This window comes from Canis lupus, chromosome 36 (assembly GCF_011100685.1).
Source record: "Canis lupus familiaris isolate Mischka breed German Shepherd chromosome 36, alternate assembly UU_Cfam_GSD_1.0, whole genome shotgun sequence".
Lineage (NCBI taxonomy): Eukaryota > Metazoa > Chordata > Mammalia > Carnivora > Canidae > Canis > Canis lupus.
This window is the reverse complement of record NC_049257.1, coordinates 4,021,762-4,045,383: the sequence shown is the minus strand read 5'-3', so window position 1 is coordinate 4,045,383 and position 23,622 is coordinate 4,021,762. Positions and strand designations below refer to the sequence as shown.

At 40.1% G+C, this 23,622-nt stretch overlaps 1 protein-coding gene across 4 annotated transcripts in view; it reads left to right on the top strand.

Annotated features, from left to right (window-relative positions):
• The window catches only part of ACVR1 (activin A receptor type 1), a 126,482-nt gene that overhangs the window by 46,454 nt on the left and 56,406 nt on the right, over positions 1 to 23,622 (top strand). For 3 of the 4 annotated variants that reach the window (XM_038584555.1, XM_038584554.1, XM_038584556.1), the window contains exons 2-3: positions 4,823 to 5,089; positions 23,347 to 23,420. In XM_038584555.1, the coding sequence (XP_038440483.1) occupies positions 23,354 to 23,420 (67 nt within the window). In that variant the 5' untranslated portion in view covers positions 4,823 to 5,089; positions 23,347 to 23,353. Of the gene's footprint in view, positions 1 to 4,822; positions 5,090 to 10,609; positions 10,691 to 23,346; positions 23,421 to 23,622 lie in introns of all 4 variants that reach the window. The other variant, XM_038584557.1, reaches the window with a different exon arrangement.

Here is a 23,622-nt window from a genome sequence, read left to right as displayed (position 1 = left end):
CTGTGAGAATGAAACCATGAACACTGGGTAGATAGAAGGAATCCGCGGATGTCAAGTTGCACCCTAGCCTGTGGAGTGGAGGCTAAGAATGACATTTCCCAGAGCCAGGACTGGGTCGGCGTACAGAGGAAAGAATTGGTTGTGATTGCGTGTAGCTGTTGCTATGTTATAAATATGTGTTTGTGGCCCTGTCTGCTGCTACTGGTGAGTCATCCTTGCAAATAAAATAAGTTTATATACATAGCATATTGTATACAAAGCCTGCGCGTGGTATTCCAAGAAATACGTTTCTGAAGCAGGAGAAGTCTATAAAATGGCAATTTCAACATGTGATTTTATGCAGTGCTGTTAAAACCCTCCTCATAAGATTCAAATGCAAGTTATTGCAAGGGTCAACAAACTTTTTCTCTGAAGGGCCAGATAGTAAATATTTTAGGCTTTGCAAGGCATATGGACTCTGACAAAGCCATCGGCTCTGCTGTTTTAGCGTGAAAGCAGCCATGGACTATACGTAAAATGAACAAGTGGGGCTGTGTTCCAATAAAACATTTATTTACCAAAACAGACTGCGGGCTGGATTTGGCCAGCTCTTGGCATACTACCCAATAATGTTCACTGGCATTTTCTAGCGTTTGAGTATTTGTTATAGGCTACAATTCTTTGTAAATACCATTATTTCTTACTTATGTGACATTTTAAAAAAGATATCCTCATAAGAGGGAGTAAAGAATATTTGGAAGTATTTTAAGAATAGCTATAATTGGGAGAATTCTGGAGAAATTCCTGGAAATTCACATCTCTCATCCCTAAATCCAAAGATTAATATCTGTTTGAGAACTTGGAAACCCCCCAGAGAAGGGGATCTGCTCCTCCCTACTTCTCGGTTTTGTCACCATTTATCTTTTTCTCAGCTTTGTATGGCTTTCCCTGTTTTTTCTGCTCCACGGTGTCCCCCGAGTTTATCAGTTGTCTGGGGCGTGTGGCCTAGTTTTGTTCCACTGGGAGATTGGGGATCTTGGGAACCAGCTGATATCCCCATTGCCTTTCTCCAGAATTACTAAACTATCATACCTGCCTTTCTCACATATTCGAGTGTCTGGAATAGGTTATTCTTCAAGGATACTCGACATTTATTTGCTTGTCATAGCGAATATTATTTTAGAGCCAGAACAAGAGGACATTTGTAGTGTGATTTGTAGATGATTTGTGTTATTGTTTGGGATTGGCGTGCTTTATGCTTTTCCTCCCACAGTGCTTTTGCACTCCTATTATTCTGAGAAGTAGAAAACAGGAAAGGGAACTAAGAATATTTACTATGAGCGTTGAGTTCAGTTCTTACAAACTGTCAAGATGCAATTTTACTTATTGGCAATTAAGAACATAGATTTTGGAGTCAGCAAAACTTGAATTGATTCTTGTTTTTTCCGCTTATTAAAAAAGTGTGATCTTGGGCAGTGTTACGTCATCTCTCTAACATTGTTTTCTTATCTTTCAAATGGGAATAATTGTACCTTCCTCTCAATTTTTGTGCTCTTAGGATTGAATCAAATGATGCAAGTTTGTGGTTAGCACAGTTCAGGAACTAAAGGCTCACTGAATGATAGCTGGCATTGTTAGTAACCATCAAAGGTGGAAGGCACTTATACCCTAATTCATGGGAAAGGAAACAGACTCACAGAGGTTCAGTGATATGTGGAAGATCATATTAAGTAGGTTGAAAAACTGGGTTTGGCTCTTTCCTAAGTCCATGTTCTTGCAACCATATGCTGCTTCTTAAAGTAATTGCAGTAATTTTACAGCAAGATTCACCATGGTTTATTTGGGTTATGCGGCTGGGTGGATAAACAGGGAAGATATGGGATGAGGTTTTTTTCTTTTTTTCTTGAAGTATAATCAGCATATAACGATATCTTAGTTTCAGGTATACAACACAATGATTCCATATTTGTGTATCTTGTAAAATGATGGCTACAATAAGTGTAATGAACATCCATCCGTCTCCATACAAAGGGTGCTGTCTTGAAGTTTGCAGTAGTTGGAAGCTACAATTTCTAGAGGCCAAGGATGCAGTTATAATTAAATAGTTGAGAAAACTTGCCCTGAATTTTTTTTTTCTTCCTGTTGCTTAGCTGCTATGTTGACTGCCAAGAACTTGTTTGATTTTAAGTACCTTTTATGCTTGCCTGGTACTCAGGTCCCATCATATTACAATAGCTTTTAAGAAACTATGCACGTTCTTTTAAATTGGATTAAAGAAAACCATACTGCCATGTTAAACCTACACTTGGAGTAAGAACTATTTTTTTTTCCTCTTTTTCGCTCTTCCTTACCCTTACTCTCCACCACTTCAGAGGAATGTGCCTGTAACCTTTATGAAGGGTCAGATTTTTGTACAGCGTGATTTGCTGCCAATAATCAAACCTCAATACAATAAGCCAAACAAAGGAGTCGGCTAAGATTTTAGAAAAAAACTCAGCTCAATGAAAGTTTTGTGACTAAATGCTGGAGTTTGCTACATAGATATTTATTTTACAGCACTGATTTTAATTGGCACACGTCTCTTTTGTTTTGGTTTGTTTTTTAATTTTTTTAACCATTCTTGGGGTTTTGAACATAACCGCTTTCCACTACCTTTCAGGATCTGCCAAGCTTGGCTATTGGCATGAAGTGTATTTGTGGGGAGATGGGTGTCCTGTGTAGAACATTTGAAGAGTTAAGTATCTGGAATTCGCTTTCCACTTTGGCTCCTTTTTTGCCAACCTGTTCTTCCTCGTAGTACACCACAGTTTTGACTTCAATCCATGGGTTATTTGAGAACCTGATGAATTCCAAAACAAATATTAAATTATGTCTAATTTGAAGACTTGAGTTTTATCCAGTAACTCGAGAGCACCAGCTATATGTTAGGTACTGGGAAGAAATGATACAGCAGAAGGATAGTATGTGATTCTTTCCTAGTTTTAAATTGGTTTTGAGACAAACCAATTTTGTCTAGTTCAAGACAGAGGATTAAGTGCCAGGTTGAGTCATATAGAATATAAATACCAGAGGAGTCAGAATGGAAAGATCTGGAAAATATAAGGATCGTTAGAGAGAAGGCTAAACAGAGAGGCAGGAGAGCATGGGTTGAAGGAATTCCACGCAGTGAAGGTAATAGGTAGGGCTGGAAGTTGGAAAGGAAATACAAGCACCTTTGTAATTAAGTAGTCAAACTCTGACAGTTTTTCTGATGATTCTTTTTTTTTGAAAGAATCAGAAAAATATGCACCAGTGTTTCCTTATTTCCATACGATCTAAAGCTCCCTCCCAACGAGTACCTGTAACTTAAAGACATGGTAAGCCCGAGGCAGGACAGCTTCACAGTGGTCCCCTGATAAAACATGGTTTGTGGCAAAGGGGAAGGCAGCTTCAGTGTGAAGCCACCCAGTGGGTCTGGCCCCAGCATCTCAGAGAATACCAGGATTCCAGCAGTCCATTCTGAAACTCAAGGTCGTAGATGCTGCGTATTAGTTAACGAGTTTGTTTTTAAGGATGTCCACTCTAGAAGTGGATTATTCCTCTCTAATTTCACTAAACAATTGCTGCAAATGTGAAATTTCTGGTTGACCTTTTTTGTAGGAGGAGGGATAGGGATATTATTGTCTTATTTTTAGTGTACCTTTTACATGTCTAGACTGTCTTTTCAAATTGATTACGAGCCTTCATTTAAACTGAAGCAAGGAAAGGTTTAATATTATTTATGAAGCATTACCCTTGAATGTCAGGGTTGTGATTTTTCTTCCAAATAATTATTTAGGGATGTTGTTGTTGGGTTTGTTTTCTGCTTAAATGTATTTACATGAACGTTTTCTTGGCAAAATGTTCCTCGAGGTTAAAAAAAGTGCTGCTTTTTGAACGGAGTAAGTTCTTCAGTGTTTCGTTGATTTATTTGAGTGGAAAAGTTTGATTCTAATAAAAATTTCCTCTTCCTTTGGCAAATGTCGGTGTTTTTAAAGTCTTCCTAAAGGAAAGGGGAGCTGGGGTGGCTTTTTGTTTTTTTGTTAGTTATCTAGGGCCCCTTCCCTTCCGCTTGGTGCTCCTTCCCCACCATTGTTTTATGAGCCTTTGAACTAGTTCTATCTACAACTGAGAATGATGGTTGAAAGTGGACCTAAACCAGATCATTTCTGGGTGGGATACACAAGAAACTGGTTCCTCTGGTACAAGGGGTTGTCTCTAGGAGGAGGAGGGGTGGGGGAGGTTCTGGAGAGAGACTTTCGTTCTATACTTGTGTACTGTTGGACTATTCTGTTTTTAACCAAGTATATATAATTAATATATGCAAAGCCTGTTTTGGGGTTGTTTTTGTAATTGGCTGGAGTCCGTGGTATATAGCTTTGAAGGAACTTGCTTTTGAAATTTACCAACTGCAGAGCTTACTGAGTTGTGTGTCATTTAGAAAAAAAATATTTTAAAGATTTTATTTATTTATTTATTCATGAGAAACACACAGAGAGAGGCAGAGACACAGGCAGAGGGAGAAGCAGGCTCCCTGCGGGGAGCCCCATGTGTGACTCCATCCTGGGACTCCAGGATCCTGCCCTGGGCCAAAGGCAGGCACTCAACTGCTGAGCCACCCAGGTGCCCCATAGAAAAGTATTTGAAGGCCAGCATGGATCTGTGACCTCAATGTACCACATGTCATTGTTTGTCAACCCTTCCATATTCGCTTCAGTGGCAGATTGGCATCAGTTTTGTGGCCCCAGTTGTCCAGTGGCTCCAGCCCATTCACACCTGCAGAATTTTCTTCTTAGCTGGTTTTCCTCCTTCTTCCCCTCTGCAGCCCTGAGCCGCCTGCGAGCAGAACTGCTGGAGAGCTTCTCCTGGTTCCCGGAGCGCCTGCCAGCCTCCCAGCCCCCCGTCTCCGTGCCCGGGACCCGTGACCTCGGCCTGCGGGAGCCGGGACCCGCCGTGGGAAGGCATGATGCGGCGCCAGGCCCAAGGGAGCTGAGTCAGCCTGCCCGCGCCCGAGCAGCTGCCACTGCGGCCCCAGAGCCGTTGCAACAAATCACCTCTTTTAATGCTCTTTGGCAGAGATCAAATCTACACGGTAAATTCTTAGCCACAGTGATGATTTTGTTGGTTTATACGAATCCAGTATGAGAAGGGTAGGACCCTGGCCTGAGTGTTTTTAGGTCTTGCATTGCCTTGGAGGTGGGCTTCTCTCTCTCCCTCTCTCTCTCCCTCCCTCTCTCTCTCCCTCCCTCTCTCTCTCTTCCCCCTCTTCTTTCACTCACTCTCTCTCTCTCTCTCTCTCTTTTTTTTTTTTTTGGGTGGAGCTGCTTAGTTATTCTTTACCATTGACCAGTTTATTCAAATACTATAAATATTTCCCTAAGTGTAAAATACTTTTGCTATTCTTTTCCCCCCTATAGAGCCACTTTTCTTTTTTCTTTTTTTCCTTCAAAGATTTTATTTATTTCTGAAAGAGAGAGAACGAGCTAGAGAGAGCGAACAAGCTGGAGCAGGGGCAGGGGCAGAGGGAGAGAAGCAGAGTCCAGACTGAGCGTGAAGCAGGCTTGATGGCAGGACCCTGAGATCACAACCCCAGGCTATAGGGGTTAACGGGCTGAGCCACCCAGGTGCCCCTTGATTATTTAATTTCAAATAGTACAAAACAGTATAAAGTACAGACATAAACGGTATTTCCTCCCTGCCTTTGGTCTTTGACACACAACTAATAATTTGGAACACATACTTTCCACCTACAAATCTTACCGTATTGCAAATAAAATATATATATTCATTATGTTTAAAAATTGAAGACCGTGAGTACACATTTTGTTTTATGGCTTACTTTTTCCTTCCATTTGATAAGTTGCGGACATTTTCCCTTTTAAGCAGAATCTCAGTCTGAATAATGACTGCTTAGTGTTCTTTATAAGGCTGTAACATAATAACCAGTCCTCAAGTGAGGGGTTAGCCTATAATTTAAAGGGGGATTCAAGGGGGGAGACCTTTCCCATTAGGGAGAAAACAAAAGCCACGACTGTTGACGTTGGAACTTTTTAGCTTAATGATGTGAGTTTCTATTTCCAAGGCAGATGATGCACAGCTTTGGGCTCTTGCCGAGGTGTCAGTTATGTCAAATTTTCATCTTCTGGGTGTCTGGAAGGAACTTCTTTGGCACTAGGCTGTGTTAATATATTAGTATAGTTGTTGGTTCTGGCTTACCATCCCTGGAGAATTTTGAGAGATTTTCATGCCCATTTAAGGTGGCATGAGGTTGAATTAGCTTTAAGAGGAAGTAATGAATAACAGGGATGGAGTTAAGAGACTGACTTTTTTTGCATATGTATTTGTTTGATGGAGGAGGAGATGATGGGGTTTGTTAATTGCTAACCCTGCAATTCTTAATTATGAAACAGGGTTAAAATTGTTCAGTCAGTGGTTCCCTAGTGTGTGTGACAGTGAGAATCGCCAGAGAAGTTTTCAGATATCTGGGATTGGGGATGAATATTTGTATTGTTGTTCCTTTATAAAATATTTATTTTTAGGAAGGTGATATAAGCAGTGTTTGTAAGATTAAAAAGCTACGAAAGAGCGAAAAAATAAGTTTTAGTCCTTCCCATCTCCCAAGTGCCCAGTTGTTTTTCCTAGAGGCAACTGTTGTTACTAATTTTTTGTGTATTCTTTCAGAGGTTTCAGGGCATATATATTATATCAGCACATAACCTATAGATTATTGCAGTTTCGTGTGTGTGTGTGTGTGTGGATGTGTGTGTTATAACCCAGATGATAACAATTTATACTGTTTTGTACCTTTTTTTCACTGAGAAAATATTTCTTGGAAGATCTTCCATATTAATACTGCATTCTTTTTTAGTGGATGCCTATTATCCCACGGTGGACATTTGCTGTAATTTATTTAACCCAGTGCCATGTTGGTGGCGGTCTAGATCACTTCTAGTCTATTGTTTATTATTATGAACAAGGCTCTAGGGAATATAAACTTGTACAAATAGTGTTTCAAACATGTTCATGAGCATATTTGTAGGATCCTTTTCTAATAGTAGAATTGCTGTATATCAAAAGGTGCACACATTTTAAATTTGGTAGAAATTTATTGACAACTTACTCAGTTCATTGAGTTTGTGAAGTTTTAGATTTCAACAGCAGTGGATGAGAACGCTGCTTCTTCATACCCTTGCTGATCACAGGGTGATTGTCAAGGTGTTTTTCTTTGCCAAATCGATAGGTGAGAAATGACGGTTTAATGTAGCTTTAGTTTGCGTTTTTATTTTCATTGACATTGAGAATCTTTTCATAGTTTTATTTTATTTTAAAGATTTATTTATTTATTCATGAGAGAGAGAGGAAGTCAGAGAGAGAGGCAGGCTCCTTGCAGGGAGCCCGATTTGGGACTCGATCCTGGACCCAGGATCACACCCTGGGCTGAAGGCAGACGCTCAACCGCAGAGCCACCTAGGCGTCCCTCTTTTCATAATTTTAAAGACCATTTGTATTTCCTGTTGTGTTCCCCCTGTGTTTGTGTCCTTTGGCTCTTTTCCCATTGGGTTATTGATCTTTCTATTATCAGTTCAAAGGAGGCTCCTATGCATTAATAAAATTGAATATGATAAGTGATATTTATATGTTATCATTTGTACAAAAATATTATTTTGCTGTGCAGATTATTTTAAAATTTATATACTTAAATTTACCAGTTCATTCAATAGATACTTACTGAATGCCTCTTACGTATTAGGCACTTGTTCTAGGTAGCAGTATATTTAACAGTGAAGAAAACCCATCCTAATTCTTGTTCCATGGAGCTTACATTGTAGTGGAAGAGACAGTCAATAACAGATGTTCAAAAGGATTTGTAGAGCTAAATAGATAAACTTTCTGTGGCTTCAGGATTTTGTATCACAGTTAAAAGACCTTTTCCATTTCTAAGCTAAAAAACCTATCTCACGGTTCCTTGTATGTCGTGTGGTTTGGTTTTTAGGTTTAAATCTTTGATCCATCCGGAATGTTAGGTATGAATCCAACTTAATTTTTCTCTAGGTGCTCTGTTAATTAGGATAATGCTGAGTGGCTGTAACCAAGGGATATGCTGTGGTTCAAAGAACATAGAAGTTGATTTTTTTCTCACTTAACTGTCCCCATGTGAGCAAACCAGGTCAGCAGAACCTCCCATTTCCACTAGGCATTGAGACTCATGTTCCTTCTGTTCGCTTGTCACTGTAGTTATCTGCATGGTCATAGATGGTTTGCAACATATCTGGGCTCCCTCAGTGGGAAGGACAAAGGAGAAAGTCCAGGGTAGGTGATCAGAAGTTGCACACACACCACTTCTACTTCCACTGGTGGGAACTTAGTCTTGGGGGCACATCTAGCTGCAAGGGAGAGTGGGGAGTGCAATCTCTGCAGGTCAGCATGCACCCAAGAAGCAGCCAAGAAGGAATATTTAGTGGAAAATTAGTGGTCTCTGTCACATTGGCTAGTTATTCCAATTTTACTGAGTAGTCCCAGCTTTTCTCCTTTGATTTCTTTTGTATTATATATACATTCTTGTAGACACTTTGGTCTATTTCTGGGATATCCATTTAGTTTCATTGATCTCTCTGCCCAAGTGTGTGCCAGGATCACAGTTTTTTTTAACCCTTGGAGCTTATTTGTGTTTTTCCTTGTGATGGGGATAGTTCCATTTTGCAAAATTTTCATATTTTGTTTCCTTTAACAGAATTTTAAAGTTCCATTTTAAAGAATACTCAGGTCTGTTTTCATGTGTGAGGTTTTTAAAAAACATATGAACTTTAAAATACTCCTATCTAGTCACCACCCCCTCTTCTCTAAGAAGAAAGCCTGCTAATATTATGATTGGGGTTGTGTTATACGTATAGATACTTTTCGAGTGCTCACATCTTTGTGATGTTAATTTTTCTTGTTTGATGATAATGTTATGCAGTGTTTGGGAAACATTATCTGGACTCTACAATCTTTCTATATTCTTGACCCATCAAACTTATGTATTTGAAGTAAGAGAAAAAGCACCAACTTATGAGATATTGTGTTAATTTTATTTAATACTTGATTTCCAATTATGACTAGGTAACTGATGCCTATTTCTCTATTAAAAATGGATAAACTTGGAACTTGAAAAAACAGTTCTCCTTTGGAGATAAAAAATAGTCGATATTTCAGAAGTTTATTACAAAAACTTATTTGTGACATAAATCTGGGCAGATTTTTGCGTATATACATTATATGCAGTGCTGTTGTTACTTCCTGTGTGTGTGTGTGTGTGTGTGTGTGAGCGAATGTTAGTCTGCACCTTTTTTTTTAACAGCACACATTCTGTTTTTATCTTCTTTTTATCTTTATATTGTAAAATAAGACACAGACACAGATGTCCATACAAAGCATACATAATTTAATTATTATAGGATGAATATTTTTTGTGACTACCCCACAGATCAGGAGACAGAGTATTAGCAGTCTCCCTCGAGCCGCTGGCATGTCCCATGCCAGACATAGCCTCTCTCCCCCTCCAGAAGTCACTGCTTTCTTGATTTTCGTCGTAATTGCTCTGTTGCCTTTCTTTATGGTTTTATCACCCATGTGTGCATACCTAGCCACTGTACTTTAGTCTTGCACATCTTTTTATGTTTTTTTAAGCCTCTTAAACCTCAGGTTCCCCCTGCAACCCCTTTCCTTTCCTTAAGGTTTATCTGTTGAAGAACCCATCCATGTGACCTCTAATTTCCTACTGGCTGGACTTGGTGATTGCAACCTCATAGTTCAATTCAGCTTATTCTTTTTCTTTTAGTGAGAAGCAGTGTTTTAACACCACTCTCTGGGCACCAAGAATACTTGTTCCTGGGTAGGTCATTGTTTCTAGGCCTTTTAGTGGACAGAGGATAACTACATATAAAATACTTCATGAATTCATACTGATACTTCCAATTCAAATTCTGTTGCTAAGGTTCTTACTTAACCTTTTCTATATTACCTTTATTTCACATGGAACATTGTGGTTCTCCGGAACAGCAGGAGATGATAGAATTTGAATGTACCACAGTAACTCGTTTGCTTTCTGCCACATTATACACAGAGTATTCTCAATACTGCCACAATCCTAACACTGAACCACTCGTTATAATAACTGAAAAGCAATGAAAACAACTTCTTATTGGTATGCTGTTCCCATTCTCCCTGCAATTTTTTTTGGGCGGGTGTTGGGGGGGGGGGTGCGGGGGATGTTTATAGTTGAAAATTGGGCAAATTTAAACACTGATTAGCTTTTAGATGATATTTGGAGGAGGAATACTTTTAATTTTGTTAGGTGAGATGTTGATTTTATAGTTGTATTTAGAAAAAGTCTTTATTCGTGAGAGAATTTTGTGGGTGAAATGATGTGACATCTGGGATTCTCATTAAAATACCTCAGGAAGAAAATGGGCAGACTAGAGGAAATAAGATGGCTTATTTTTGAAACTGGGTAGTGGGATGGTGCTTATAATTAAAACTGGGAGGTCAAAAATAGGGTTTTTAATAGTTTTCAGTTTCTATGTAATTTGAAATATACATAATACAGTTTTTTTTAAATTAATTTTTTAAACAGTGAAAAGACAAGGACATACGGTTGGAGACTGTCATCAGGATTCAGTGGCGTGGAGGAGGGGTCGATATGAGTAAAGAACAGGTGATTCCATTCTCCACGTGATAATTCAAGTCTCTGCTCAGCGGCCTTGAAGCTAAGGAGTTGGGTACCATCTTGAATGAGAAGAGGGAGCTGAGATGTGAGGCCCTGAGGAAAACTAAGATTTAAGGGATGGGTGGCAGAAGGGGAAAACCCCATCTAAGGAAACTGAGAAAGTCCAAACCATAAAAGTAAAGATCCAGAGAGAGGAGAGCCTCTGCATCCTAGCCAGGGAGGAGCCTGGGAACAGAAGGGCTCCTGCACACCACGCTGCAGAATGGGCAAGTGAGCCCGCCCTCGGCATCCTCAGCACCACCTGAATTGCTGTGGGCTCGGGGGTTCCTAGGCCTCCTCTCAGGTCAACCGAATCAAAATCTCTGGGGTTGAAGCTTGAGAATCCATATTTTGAAGAAGCTCCCTTATAGACCCGAAGGATAAGGTGGGGTTACAAAGAGGTATTTGGTGATGGACTGGATGGAGGAGAGGGAGGATGTGGAAGGAGCTCTCTAGATTGCTCTTTCCAGAACGTTTTCTGGAAGGAGGGTAGCTGTGGGAGGACTAGGGGCTGAGGCAGGAGGCAGGGCGGTTGTTGTAATAGCTGTCGCTTATAGAATATGAGAGGGGTTTGCCTGTAAATATGGAGACCGTGAATGGTTCTCCGGCAAGATGACTGAGTAGTCAGGCTAAGCATGGGCCCCCCACTCCCGGAGAGATTATTTTTTGGCAAGAACTTGATTTTTGATAGTTCAGGGAAAGCTTGGAAATCATCATCATGGATTATTAGATACTCATTTGTTGTTATCTTGAATTACGTATTAAAAGAGGAGAGGCACCCATGTCTTTTCAATGCCTTTGCTTCTCAAGTTCTGATGGGCCTTTGGGACCCATCCCTGAGGAACAAGGAAGGAAAAAGGTCTTCAGGGCCCCCGAGGCACTTTTTTCTCTTTATCAGTGCTCCCTTGGCTCCTCTTCACATCCTCTGTTTTCCTCCTCTTGGTTTCCTTTCCCTTGTGTTCAGGGGGCCCCCTCATGTACACAGAGCCTCTCAAAAATGTTGCCTGGTCTGGGGCAGTATTTTTCAGTTACTTGCTTTGGGACTATTGGAGGGATTCCCACATTGCAGGATTTCATAATCAGTCTTTGGAGGTTGTGGAGAGAGGACTGAGGTGAGAATCCTGTTCCTCCTGTTTTCCTCGGCCTTAACGCCTTTGTTTTTTTTTTTTTTTTTTTTTTTAATTTTTATTTATTTATGATAGTCACACAGAGAGAGAGAGAGGCGCAGAGACACAGGCAGAGGGAGAAGCAGGCTCCATGCACCAGGAGCCCGACGTGGGATTCGATCCCGGGTCTCCAGGATCGCGCCCTGGGCCAAAGGCAGGCGCCAAACCGCTGCGCCACCCAGGGATCCCTGTTTTGTTTTTAATACCAGATTGGGTTCTTCATTTCTGCCTTGTAGGCTCTCCTAGATTCCATTTCTTTCTCCCCGCAGAGTAGAGCACACTTATTTTTACTTTTAATTTGCCATTAATTTCTTATTTAGGCCAGTGAGTGTTTGGGTTGGGTGAGTGGTTTTTCAGTTACATTGGTTTTTCTGGTCTTTTTCTAGCCAGTTTGTGGAGTCCTTCCTAGCTCCGTCTCCCCTTCCCCGTGTTTTCTCTTGTGGTTACTTCGGTGCTAACTCTTTCAACTTGTACACTGACCCTGTGTACACAGTTCATTTTCTTTCTCATGATCATATTTATACTTTTGATGGATATATTTAAATGAACAGCTGTGCATTTGTTGAGTCATACCACAATTATCTGATTCTGCTCTAGCTGCTCGACTGGCAAAAGCATATTTCAAGCGAAATTGTGAGAGAATTCCATTAATCACTTCCATTAATCTAGTCGGGAAGGAGGGAGGAGAAAGACCGACCACCGAGAAAAGTCTTTGGAAAGAGTTAATTCGTTACTCCGTTATTTTAGAGGAGATTGATATCGGGGCTCCTTGAGGTGTCACCTGAAGAAACTTTATAAAGGGGTAAATAAATAACTATAGAGGTTTAATGATACCCACCTTGTAGGCAAAATTCCCTGGGATCACTGATGTGTAGATAAAGTTAGTAGCTGGTGCTGGTCTATTTAAATAGATAAAGGGGCCTCTTAAAAGTGTTCCTCTCTGTAAAGACCAGTGTTCTTGGTTGAACGTTTCTTGAATTCATTGGCGAAATGTTTTGTTTTAAGCCTCCTGGACAGATAACATATGATACAGAAGATGTTACAACTTTCTTTTTGTTCAAATATATTAATTGCTAATTGTAACTCTGATTGAATCTTTGGCTTCCACCAGCCAGATCTGTTTTTCTCTTGACACTTCCTTGGGGTTCTTTCTGAAGGTTATTAATAGGCATGGAAGCATGGCTTTCCAAATAGCATCAATAACTGTTAGAAGACTGGGGGTTGGAGGAGGAGATAATATGTCAATTTCTGACTTGTAGAAGATGTATTTTCAAGCTACAGAAGCTGTCTCAGAGGTCACTGGGGATGGCTCTGGGCATATCAGCTGGTGTCTGCAACTAGAGATCCAAGCAGTCCTTTCCAAATGGGATATTGTCCACCAGGGAGTTGTCTGGTATACCCGGAGTCTGCCAGCCGTCTTTTGGTTTGGCGGCTTCTCTTGGATGACACCCTTGAAAACTGAAATCCAAGTTACAAATGATATCTTTTAATTTATCTCAAATACCTGGTTGCTACTATATTAAGTTGATGATGAGGAGCACTCCCCTTCCCCAGTCATTTCCTTGCCAGCCTGTATACAGTTCCTTAAACCTCACCTCCTTCTCCCTACCTAAACCCAAGGGGAGCATAGACTAAGAAGTTAATGTGTTTTAGTTTATGTGGAGAGCCTAGTATGTGCCAGACATGGCGAGGTAGCCACGAGCTAGGAAGAATTTTTACTTTCGTGCTGCTTATATTTTGATGTGTGGGGATGGAGGAGTGGGAGAGGGGGAAACAATAAAAATCAATGAACTAATAAATCAGCAACAAATTTTATGGCGTTAAGTGCTATGAGGAAGATACGTCAGGGTAATATAATGCAGGGTAGGGATGGGGAAGTCTGAGACAGGAATGGGCTTGAGTGTGTAGGTAGTGTGGATGCGAAGGAAGGCTTTGGTCAAGCTAGTGTACAAAGGGTGGGCTTTTTTTTTTTTTTTAATACTTCCACAGAAGTATGCTCTACTTTCTCCCATTAACAAAATTAACAAACAAAAAAGAGAGAAGGAGAGAGAGAGATACCTTCCTGGTGCTGACATCTTTTTTATTTTACATCCCCCTGCCCCCACTGCCTCCCACCTTTTAATTACTATAGGTTAATCATACTGGTCTTAGAATTGAGACCGTTGTGTCCGATGTAGGAGCCTGAAACATCATTCGTCTGGTAACGGGAGGGGTAGGAAGTTCTGCACTATAAGTGAAAGGGGAAACCTCGGGCATAGTTAGAAAGGAGAAGACAGGGCCAAGGCTGCCATTGCCTGAAGACTTAGGGAGGCAGTGGGATCTTAGATGGACTCCGTAGTTAGGCATCCATGAGTTATGGGGGTGGGGAATACCAGGGTCCTTCCTATCACTAGGCTAAAACAAAAATACTGTTCCAGCCACACTTTGTGAACTGGAGGGAGAGGCATGAGCCCTGAGTTTCTGAGGAGAATATAACAAAACAGCTGGGAGATGATGGGGTCCTATCAGTTGAAACAAAGCAGGAGAGGCATGGCTATTTGATACAGAGGGAAAGAAGTGGAAAATGAGGGACAGTTTCCATCTAGTCAAGCATGTTGAAATAAAACCTAGTCTTTAGATAGTAAAGCATGCAATGCAGTGGGTGATCAAAACATCAGAATCTCAGAAGCTTTGCTTAGTTGTTATCCATAGGGGTGCGGTAAAGTCAGTTTTGTCCTGTATACAACAATTAAAATAAATGTACCGGGGGTTCTTTGGTTCTTACATACTAGCCTAAATTAAACCTTTCACTTGTTTTCATTCAATTAAGCCTCATGTCCCCTCTACCCCCACCCCTTACAGATTATATTGTTCTTTTCCCCTCCTTTCCAGGCCTTATCTTGGGTCCATCTGTCACAGCTGGAATGTTTGTAGTGTAACTCTTTCAGTCAAAACCCTTTCTTTCCTGAAATAATCTGTAATTATTTCCTCTAACTACAGGATGAACTGATCCAGGGGCTGGGTTTCAGTTCTATAGGACTTGTCCAAGAAGCTATTTGTATTCATCTATCGCGGAAGATCAAATTACATGCTAATATTCTGAAAGTAACACCCCTCCAGAAACCCTCCAGCAGCAGTGAAGTCTATATAAAACCAAGTCCTGGCAACTTACACATTGCCAGTTCAGACACAGTGTGGTGTTAAAAATATTTCACAGGTCATTTGTGAACTGGAGAAAAGACCCTGACTTATATGGTATGATGGCTTTGGTTTAGCCTTTTCTTCCCCCAAGCTGTAACTGACAGCTCCTGTCTCTTTTCACCCATGCCACAGGCCCAGGTAGCTGGAGTTTGGAGCAAGCTGCCCTGGGGTTCTCTCTCTGCTTGTTGAGCATAGAAGGAAGAGAATTGTTGATATATAATGGATGATTTTTGTCCTCCTTGGGGGTGGTTGTTTTAAGGATACCTTCCCTCAAAGTTTTATATCTTAGAATTTGTCTTATAGATCTTTTCCCCAAATGTACCCAACTTACACTAATTCCTCTTTTTATTTTGAGATATGAGCTACAAGAGGACCACGGAGTGGGATGAGGGATGGGAGGTAGAAACCACTTGATGAACAATATCAGAGTGGCTTGGTTTTCCTTCCGCACCCCCCCCCCTTTTCTTAAAGATCTAATTTATTTATTCATGAGAGACACACAGAGAGAGGCAGAGATATAGGCGGAGGGAGAAGCAGGCTCCTCGCAGGGAGCCTGATGTGGGACTTGATCCAGGGACCAGGATCACCTCTGGACCAAAGGCAGATGCTCGGGGATCCCTGGGTGGTTCAGCGGTTTAGCGCCTGCCTTTGGCCCAGGGCGCGATCCTGGAGTCCCGGGATTGAGTCCCACATCGGGCTTCTGGCATGGAGCCTGCTTCTCTCTCCTGTGTCTCTGCACCTCTCTCTCTCTCTCTCTCTCTCTCATAAATAAATAAATAAATAAATCTTAAAAAAAAAAAAAAAAGGCAGATGCTCAACCGCTGAGCCACCCAGGTGTCTCTTGGTTTTCCTGTCCTATCAAGATCGTTTTTTTCAGGGATCAGGTTGCAGAACATATGAAATTAATTTTGAGGTTAGAGGGATGGAAAGAGGGCATGATTGAAAGGTGGCCCAAATAATCATGAGTAAAGATTATTTTCTAAGAGGAAAATCAAAATGGTTAAAGCACAGAATGTGTTGAAGTTTGGATAAAATATTAAGTATGGTAAAAGCAGGTTGCTAGTCTGTGGCTGGCTGGTTTAACGAAGGTTAGGGATGGTGGTTGAATAAGACCTGAACTCTGATCAGATGGTCTTGAGCTTAACCTTGTGTCCTTGAGCAAGTTCCTTTGACCCACCCATTTTCTTATGTGAAAAATGGGATAAATGTGAGTATTATTTTAGAGTATTTTGTGGGGAGACGGAATGAGATAATGCATGTGATCTCTAAGCACAGTATCTGGCTGGTTAGTATGTACCACTGCTGCTGGGTGATAATGATGTAATGTTGACGGATAATTAACAGAATTGCTCTCAGTCCTTTTCCTGCTTTGCCTTTACCTTTTATATTAAAGAGAATGAATTTGTTTTCCTTATGGAAGGCATAGCATAGACCATATGGAAATATAAAGAAGAAAACCGGAAAAGTACTGACAGCCCTCACCAATGATGAGCAGGCAACTTCATGTAGATGGTGTAAAAGTCATTCAAAATTGGGAGGGGGTGGCTATACAACTTGGCCTATTTATTTATTTATTGTGCGTGAGCAGAGGGAGGGGCAGAGGGAGAGAGAACCCTCAAGCAGACTCCCCACTGAGTGTGGAACCTGATATGGGGCTAATCCCAGGACACTGAGATCATGACCTGAGCCAAAATCAAGAGCTGGACACCCAACTGACTGAGATACCAGGGTTCTCTAACCTGGTCTTTTAAGATTCTTTCTAACTTAGATATCGTTAGAAGTTGAATTGAAGAGAGTATCAAGAAAGTCTCTATTGAATAAGTACTCAGTAGATTATGTGTTGAACAAATGGACAAGCTAAATGAATTTAGGCTGTCCAGACAATGAACACTTTGTAGAATTTTCTGATGGGAAAGAATCTTAATTCATCTTACAATTTTTCCTTCATCTTCAACATTGTAGTCTAGGTTTTAGAAATCTCTTTTATTCAAATAGTGGATTATCAACTAGATTGCTTAATATGAGTTCCAAAAATTGAATACAGAAGTATATTATACTCTTGATTATTCTGTGACCAATACCGAAATATTTTCTGATTTCTTAGCAGTAGGGGTAATGTGTTGCAATGTATCTGTGGTTTTTATCCAGCTGTAAAATTGTGATGAGCAAAAGAAGTGCCAAACTTGGTCTCAAGCCCACACATGTTAGAAACTGAGCTAAATTGTGGCTCTTTAACTGGATATCAGTCTGGTCTATAAAAGGAGTTAAAAAGTACCATGGGATTTGGAAAGCGGTTCTGTTCTGCCCTGATGATACACCTTTTTGTAGTAGAATATCATGGGACTGTTCTATCTCCCAAGGGAGTAGTCCTGAAACATTGCAAGAGATGGTGCTGACTTAAAGAGGGTGCCTTAGTTAAGATGGGAGGTCTTTAACCTTTTTTCTGAATAGCTATTTTCCTTGTGTCTGAAGAAAAAACAGATCAATTACTAGGGTTAGAAGGCTTTATCCAAGAACAGAAAGGAGATGGTGTATACTGGAGGCAAGAATTTATTATACTCTGACCCCTTCAGATAAGAGACTGTAATCCCTGTAGCCTATGGTTTTTCAGTTAGGCATTTTGACTGTAGAACATTGCATAAAGATTTTGGTTCAACCTAAAGTAGTTGAACAGTTGAGAACCTTTTTATCATAGGGTTAAGTCTTATTTAAGAAATACTTGGTTGTGTACATAAAGTATTATTCCTACATTAAAAAAATGTCTAATGCCTTCTTCCTTGTCTATTAGACTTGTTGACTTCTTTGATGTTAGAGAAGTTAATAAGATTTCTAAACCTGTAGAACAGTAGTATTTTTGTCATGTATCAGGTAAATGTGCAACCTAAAATATCAGGTGCCATCTGATTATCTGGTATGGTAGGAGGAACGGTCATATAAAGAGTAAGGCAATAGTTTTCAGAATGTCCAGAATCCCATGGAATTTCCATGATTTTCTCAGTAGTTCCGTGAGGTCCTTCTTCTAATGACATATATCTGTGAGGCTGTATTTTCTATACACACTTCGACCAGATGTAATGCAGCTTCTCATATATGAGAATCCAGTTGCTCGGGGATCCCTGGGTGGCTCAGTGGTTTAGTGCCTGTCTTCGGCCCAAGGAGCGATCCTGGAGTCCCGGGATCGAGTCCCACGTCGGGCTCCCTGCATGGAGCCTGCTTCTCCCTCTGCCTGTATCTCTGCTTCTCTCCCTCTCTCTCCATGTCTCTCATGAATAAATAAAATCTTAAAAAAAAAAAAAAAAGAATCCAGTTGCTCTCTACTAAGCTAAACATATAGAGATTTGCAGAAATGGAAAATGATGGCACTTTTCTAAAATACTACTTTTTTGGGGGAGAAAATAATAGTTTTTAAATCTATAAAACAGGGTAATATGTTTATTGTTTTAAAACAAATGCAATATTAAACATTTCTCCAGTTTATTTTTTATTTTTTATTTATTTATGATAGTCACACACACACACACACACAGAGAGAGGTAGAGACATAGGCAGATGGAGAAGCAGGCTCCATGCACCAGGAGCCCGATGTGGGATTCAATCCTGGGTCTCCAGGATCGCGCCCTGGGCCAAAGGCAGGCGCTAAACCACTGCGCCACCCAGGGATCCCTTTCTCCAGTTTTAATTTCTAATAGAGTAAATATTGATAGGTGTGGCTCACATTGAGAAGCTGCTTAGGGTCCTCAATATTTTATAAGACTAAAAGTTATTTTGAGACCAAAAAGTGGGAAAACTACTGGTGTAAGTCATTCCCCGAACTATTGATTTATTGCTACTCTTTTTTCCACCACCAGTCCCTCTTTTTTGCCAACCTATATCTGAAACTTTTAACCAAAAATACTTCAGAGCAAGATAGTTGAAAATTAACGTTTATTTAAAAAATATTTAATTTAAATTCAGTCTGCCAACATATAGTATAATATCCAGTGCTTATCACATCAAGTGCCCTCCTTTGTGCCCGTCACTTAGTCACCCTATCCCCCTACTCTCCTCCTCTTCTGCAACTCTTTGTTTGTTTCCTAGAGTTAGGAGTCTTTCATGGTTTGTCTTCCTCTCTAATTTTTCCCCATGAAAATTTACCTTTAAAAACAACATTTTCTTTATAGTGTATTTTAAAATTGGGAATAGACCCTTGGAGCTTCAATTGGGACTTTATTAGCATTAGTTTTTTTTTTTTTTCATAATTAAAATATGACCAGGAAATTTGTTCCAGAACATTCTCCTTTCTACATTCTTTTTTCCCTTTCCTTTGGAGATAGTATTTTTAATAGCTGAATTACCTCATCAGCAGAGACACTGCAGACACTGAACAAAATGGCAACTAGTAGTGATGCTGATACACTTTTCCAAAGATTTTTTTTGACAGATTTGAGTTATCTTATGAACAGACTGGTTTGGGGGACTGAATTTATAACTTCTTTTTCCTGTTTTCCATTTATGAGCCTACATCAATGTTTTAATTTTGCTTGCATGATAATAATCTGTTAAAATATCTTTTGGGGCATGGGCTTTTGTTGGCTTTATGACAGGAAAAAATGCCGCTGGTGACTGTCTTTCAGTTTTTTTTTCTTTTTTTTTTTTTCCTTTTCCCCAATAGTGAAAGGATTCTTGATCTTGAAGCTTGAAGCTTATTAACTGCTGACTTTTATTAGTACTTGAGCTAAATTGTAGAGATTAAAGTCCCAGAGATGATAAATATTTTAATCCTACAATTTCTTTGCAGGTGTGTATGTGCTTGTGTGTTGGAACATGGGAGCGATTGCTAATTCTTTAGAATTTAAACTTGAGCTGATTAATTCAGGGAAATTTTGAATTTAACAATATTAAATGTGCATCTACTTGGTAGTGATTAATAAAATAAACTATAGAATTGGCTACCATGGAATCTACAGTCTAGTGAGGAGACAGATGTTCAAAAGCACAGACAGGTATGAATACATAATTATTAATTATGATAAGTGCTGTGAATGAAAATTAACAGTGGTATGTGAGCGTGTAATGAGGGCATATGAAGGTTTAGGCAAGGACAGTCTAGAAGGAAGTAATATCAGAGACTTGAAGGATGAATAGGAATTAGCCAGGTTGGACTGTGAAAAAAGGGCCCAATCTTGAGGAGCATTATGTATGCAAAGCTAGGAAGCTGGCTGGTCAGAGTGCCTGGGAAAATGCACCGTTAGGGAACAGCTGTGAGAACCCAGCGAAAGGTGATTGGTTGGCAGGGAGTGGCGAGAGGTGAGCAGAAGGCTTGCCTGGGCTTATTGTAGCTTACTGGGGTTCTGCCCCTGGCCTACTCCTCCAGTCTTTTTAGGTCTCTCCACCCTCTTTACCTCCTCTGTCTAGGCTGTCTGTGACCTGTCCTTGCTTTTTTCTTTACTTCTGAAATATGTCATAAATCCACAGGACATCAGGCTTCCCTGGGTCGCAGGGCCTTTGTGGAAGCTAAGAAGCTGTGCCTTTTTCCTTAAATGCCACCCTCTGCCACAGGGTGCTACCCACCCCAACACACACAAACACGGATGCACACATGCATGCACGCTCACACACTCTTACCCTTTTTCTGGTACCTTCTACTCCTCTTGTTTCTCCCTATTTAGGTATAACCTTCCCAGGGAAGTTCTTCTGTCCTCCAGAAAATCTCAAGTTATTTTGTTACTGGTCTTATTTAACATGTTTCTTTATAACTGATACTTAATTTGTTTTTTAATTATCTAATCGTTTGGATGATTATTTGATTACCACCATAGATCTTGTAAGGTTTGTGATAGTAAGGACCGTGTTTGTGTTATCTTTATCATTTTAAGTTTCTTTTTTTTTTTTTTTTTAATTTATGATAGTCACAGAGAGAGAGAGAGAGAGAGAGGCAGAGACATAAGCAGGCTCCATGCACCGGGAGCCCGACGTGGGATTCGATCCCGGGTCTCCAGAATCGCGCCCTGGGACAAAGGCAGGCGCCAAACCGCTGCGCCACCCAGGGTTCCCCATTTTAAGTTTCTAACATCTACTACATAGTAAACCCTTAATAGGGGTTGAAGGAAGGAAGGAGAGAAGAACTGGGAATTCAATGATAAGAACAATATAGTCCAGTGATTTTCAAAGGCTTTTGATGACATATCCCATCATTAAAAAGCTTTTTAAGCATGCACTCTTAGTATGTATGTTGGTTACAAGTTTCATCTAAAATAAAAATCATGTATGATAAGACATACATAAAACGGAAATATAAAAAAGATTGAAGATGAAATATTTAAGGTATTGTAAATGGTGATGACACCATTATTATTGTATTATTATTAATGAGAATCTCAAGTCATTTAGGATAATGTTAATTGTTTATGATACTGGATGCACATCATTTTTCAAATATTTTAAAGAGGATTTTATTTACTTATGAGAGAGAGAGAGCATGAGCAGGGGGAGCAGTAGAGGGATAAGGAGACTACATGCTGAGTGCAGAGCCCAACATGGGGCTTGATTTCAGGACCCTGAGATCCTGATCTGAGCTGAAATCAAGAGTCAGACTCTGACTGAGCCACCCAGGCACCCCGATATATTTATTGAGAGAGAGTGAGGAGGGGGATAGGGAAAATCTCTAGCAGACTCCATGCTGAGCATGGAGCACATTGGTCAAGAGGCTTGTCCCATGACCCATGAGATTATGACCAGAGCTGAAATCATGAGTTGGTTACCCAACCAACCCAGCCATCCAGGTGCCCCTGAAGTATTTTTTAATTTTGAATTTGGGGATCGTGCTTCCTGTCAGATTGAAGTGAATGTTAATTGCTTTTTTTCCCCCTTAATGAAGTGATCAACAAAGAACCACTAGGAACAGAGATAACCAGCTCCACCATTTTCTTATTCTTTCAGGTGCTTTCATTAATAATATATCCAATCTGTAGTTTCTTTAATGGCTTTAGAACACTTGCAATTTGGGAAGGGCTTGTTTCATAACATTTTATTTTATTTCATTTTTTATTTTTTAAAGAATTTATTCATTCATTCATTCATAAGAGACACACAGAGAAAGCCAGAGACAAAGAGGGAGAAGCAGGCTCTCTGTGGGGAGCTTGATGTGAGACTCGATCTCAGGACCTTGGAATCACGCCCAGAGCCAAAGGCAGACGCTCAGCCACTGAGCCACCCAGGTGCCCCTCATAACATTTTTAAATCGACCCTCAAAAGTATAGTACATGGCTGTACTCTAAGCAAACCATGTCCACCTTTTTAGTAACTCCTACTCTTTCTAGAAGACACTTCCTGAACTAGACAGTCTTAGGAACTGAGAACACACCAAACAAAGGCTCAAGTTATTTATTGCTCTATTCGATTAAAACATTTTTTATCAGATGCAACTTGCAGTACATACAGCCGCTGACTTACGGTGGTTTGGTTTAATGATTTTTTTTTTATCAAAACATTTGGTGTGAAAGTGATAAAGAATTCAATAGAAACCATACTTCAGATTTTGATCTTTGACCTTCGGATCCTTTCCTGGGTTAGCGATGTGTGGTACAACCCTCCCTCTTGACACTGGGAGTGGCAGCCAGCTGTGGCTCCCAGTCAGCCATGGGATCACAAGGGTGAACAACCGATACACTGACTGCCATTCTGTACCCAGATAACCATTCTGTGTTTCACTTTTTGTAGGTGTTTTTGTTTTTTGGGTTTTTTTTTTTTTTTTTTTTGGTTGTCCTTGTTATTCCCATTTTGGGCTGTGTGATGATACTCCACTTCTAGTTCTTTTAAAGGAGAAGTAAGGTTCAAACGCAGTAATTTGGCTTGAATTATTCAGTCACTTAATCTTTAACATGATGCTACAACAGTTTATTCATGCTTCTCAGAGTTTTTAAATTTAGTGCCAATTTTGCATTTCATAGGCTCAGATAAAATTCCAAACTTAAAATTCTTTGAGAATGCTTAGCCTTATAGCTGAGAATTTTCCACGTCCCTATTGAGTTCTCTGTGAAAGGGTCATCACCTTAGAGTGGCCACCAGTAGGAGATAAATCTGATTGACTCCTTAAGATCGTTTGCTTAGATCTATGTAAAGGGTATATGTTTAAATTTAGCAAGAAATAAGGCGACATATGTGAGGGGGATTTGTAAGAAAGGCCTTGAATGGCAGTTTGAAGATAGTATGCTTAATTTAATTTGTCATCCTGCAGTTAAGTTTTTTGTTGTACTTATAGTTCTTATTTTTCCTCCACAGTCGTACAATGGTAGATGGAGTGATGATGCTTCCTGTGCTAATGATGATCGCCTTCCCTTCCCCTAGTATGGAAGGTAAGTGGCTCCCAGCTATATGGAGTAGGCTAAGTTCCTGCGGATTGACTGGCTGTCTGTAAACAAGTTTGTTCTTAATCTTATCACATTCAGTACTCCTCCGTTCTCCCCCTTTGTGAAGACTTTATTTATTTAATTTTATTTTTTTAAAGGTTTTATTTATTTGAAAGGGAGAGACAGAAACAGCGAGACAGCATGAACA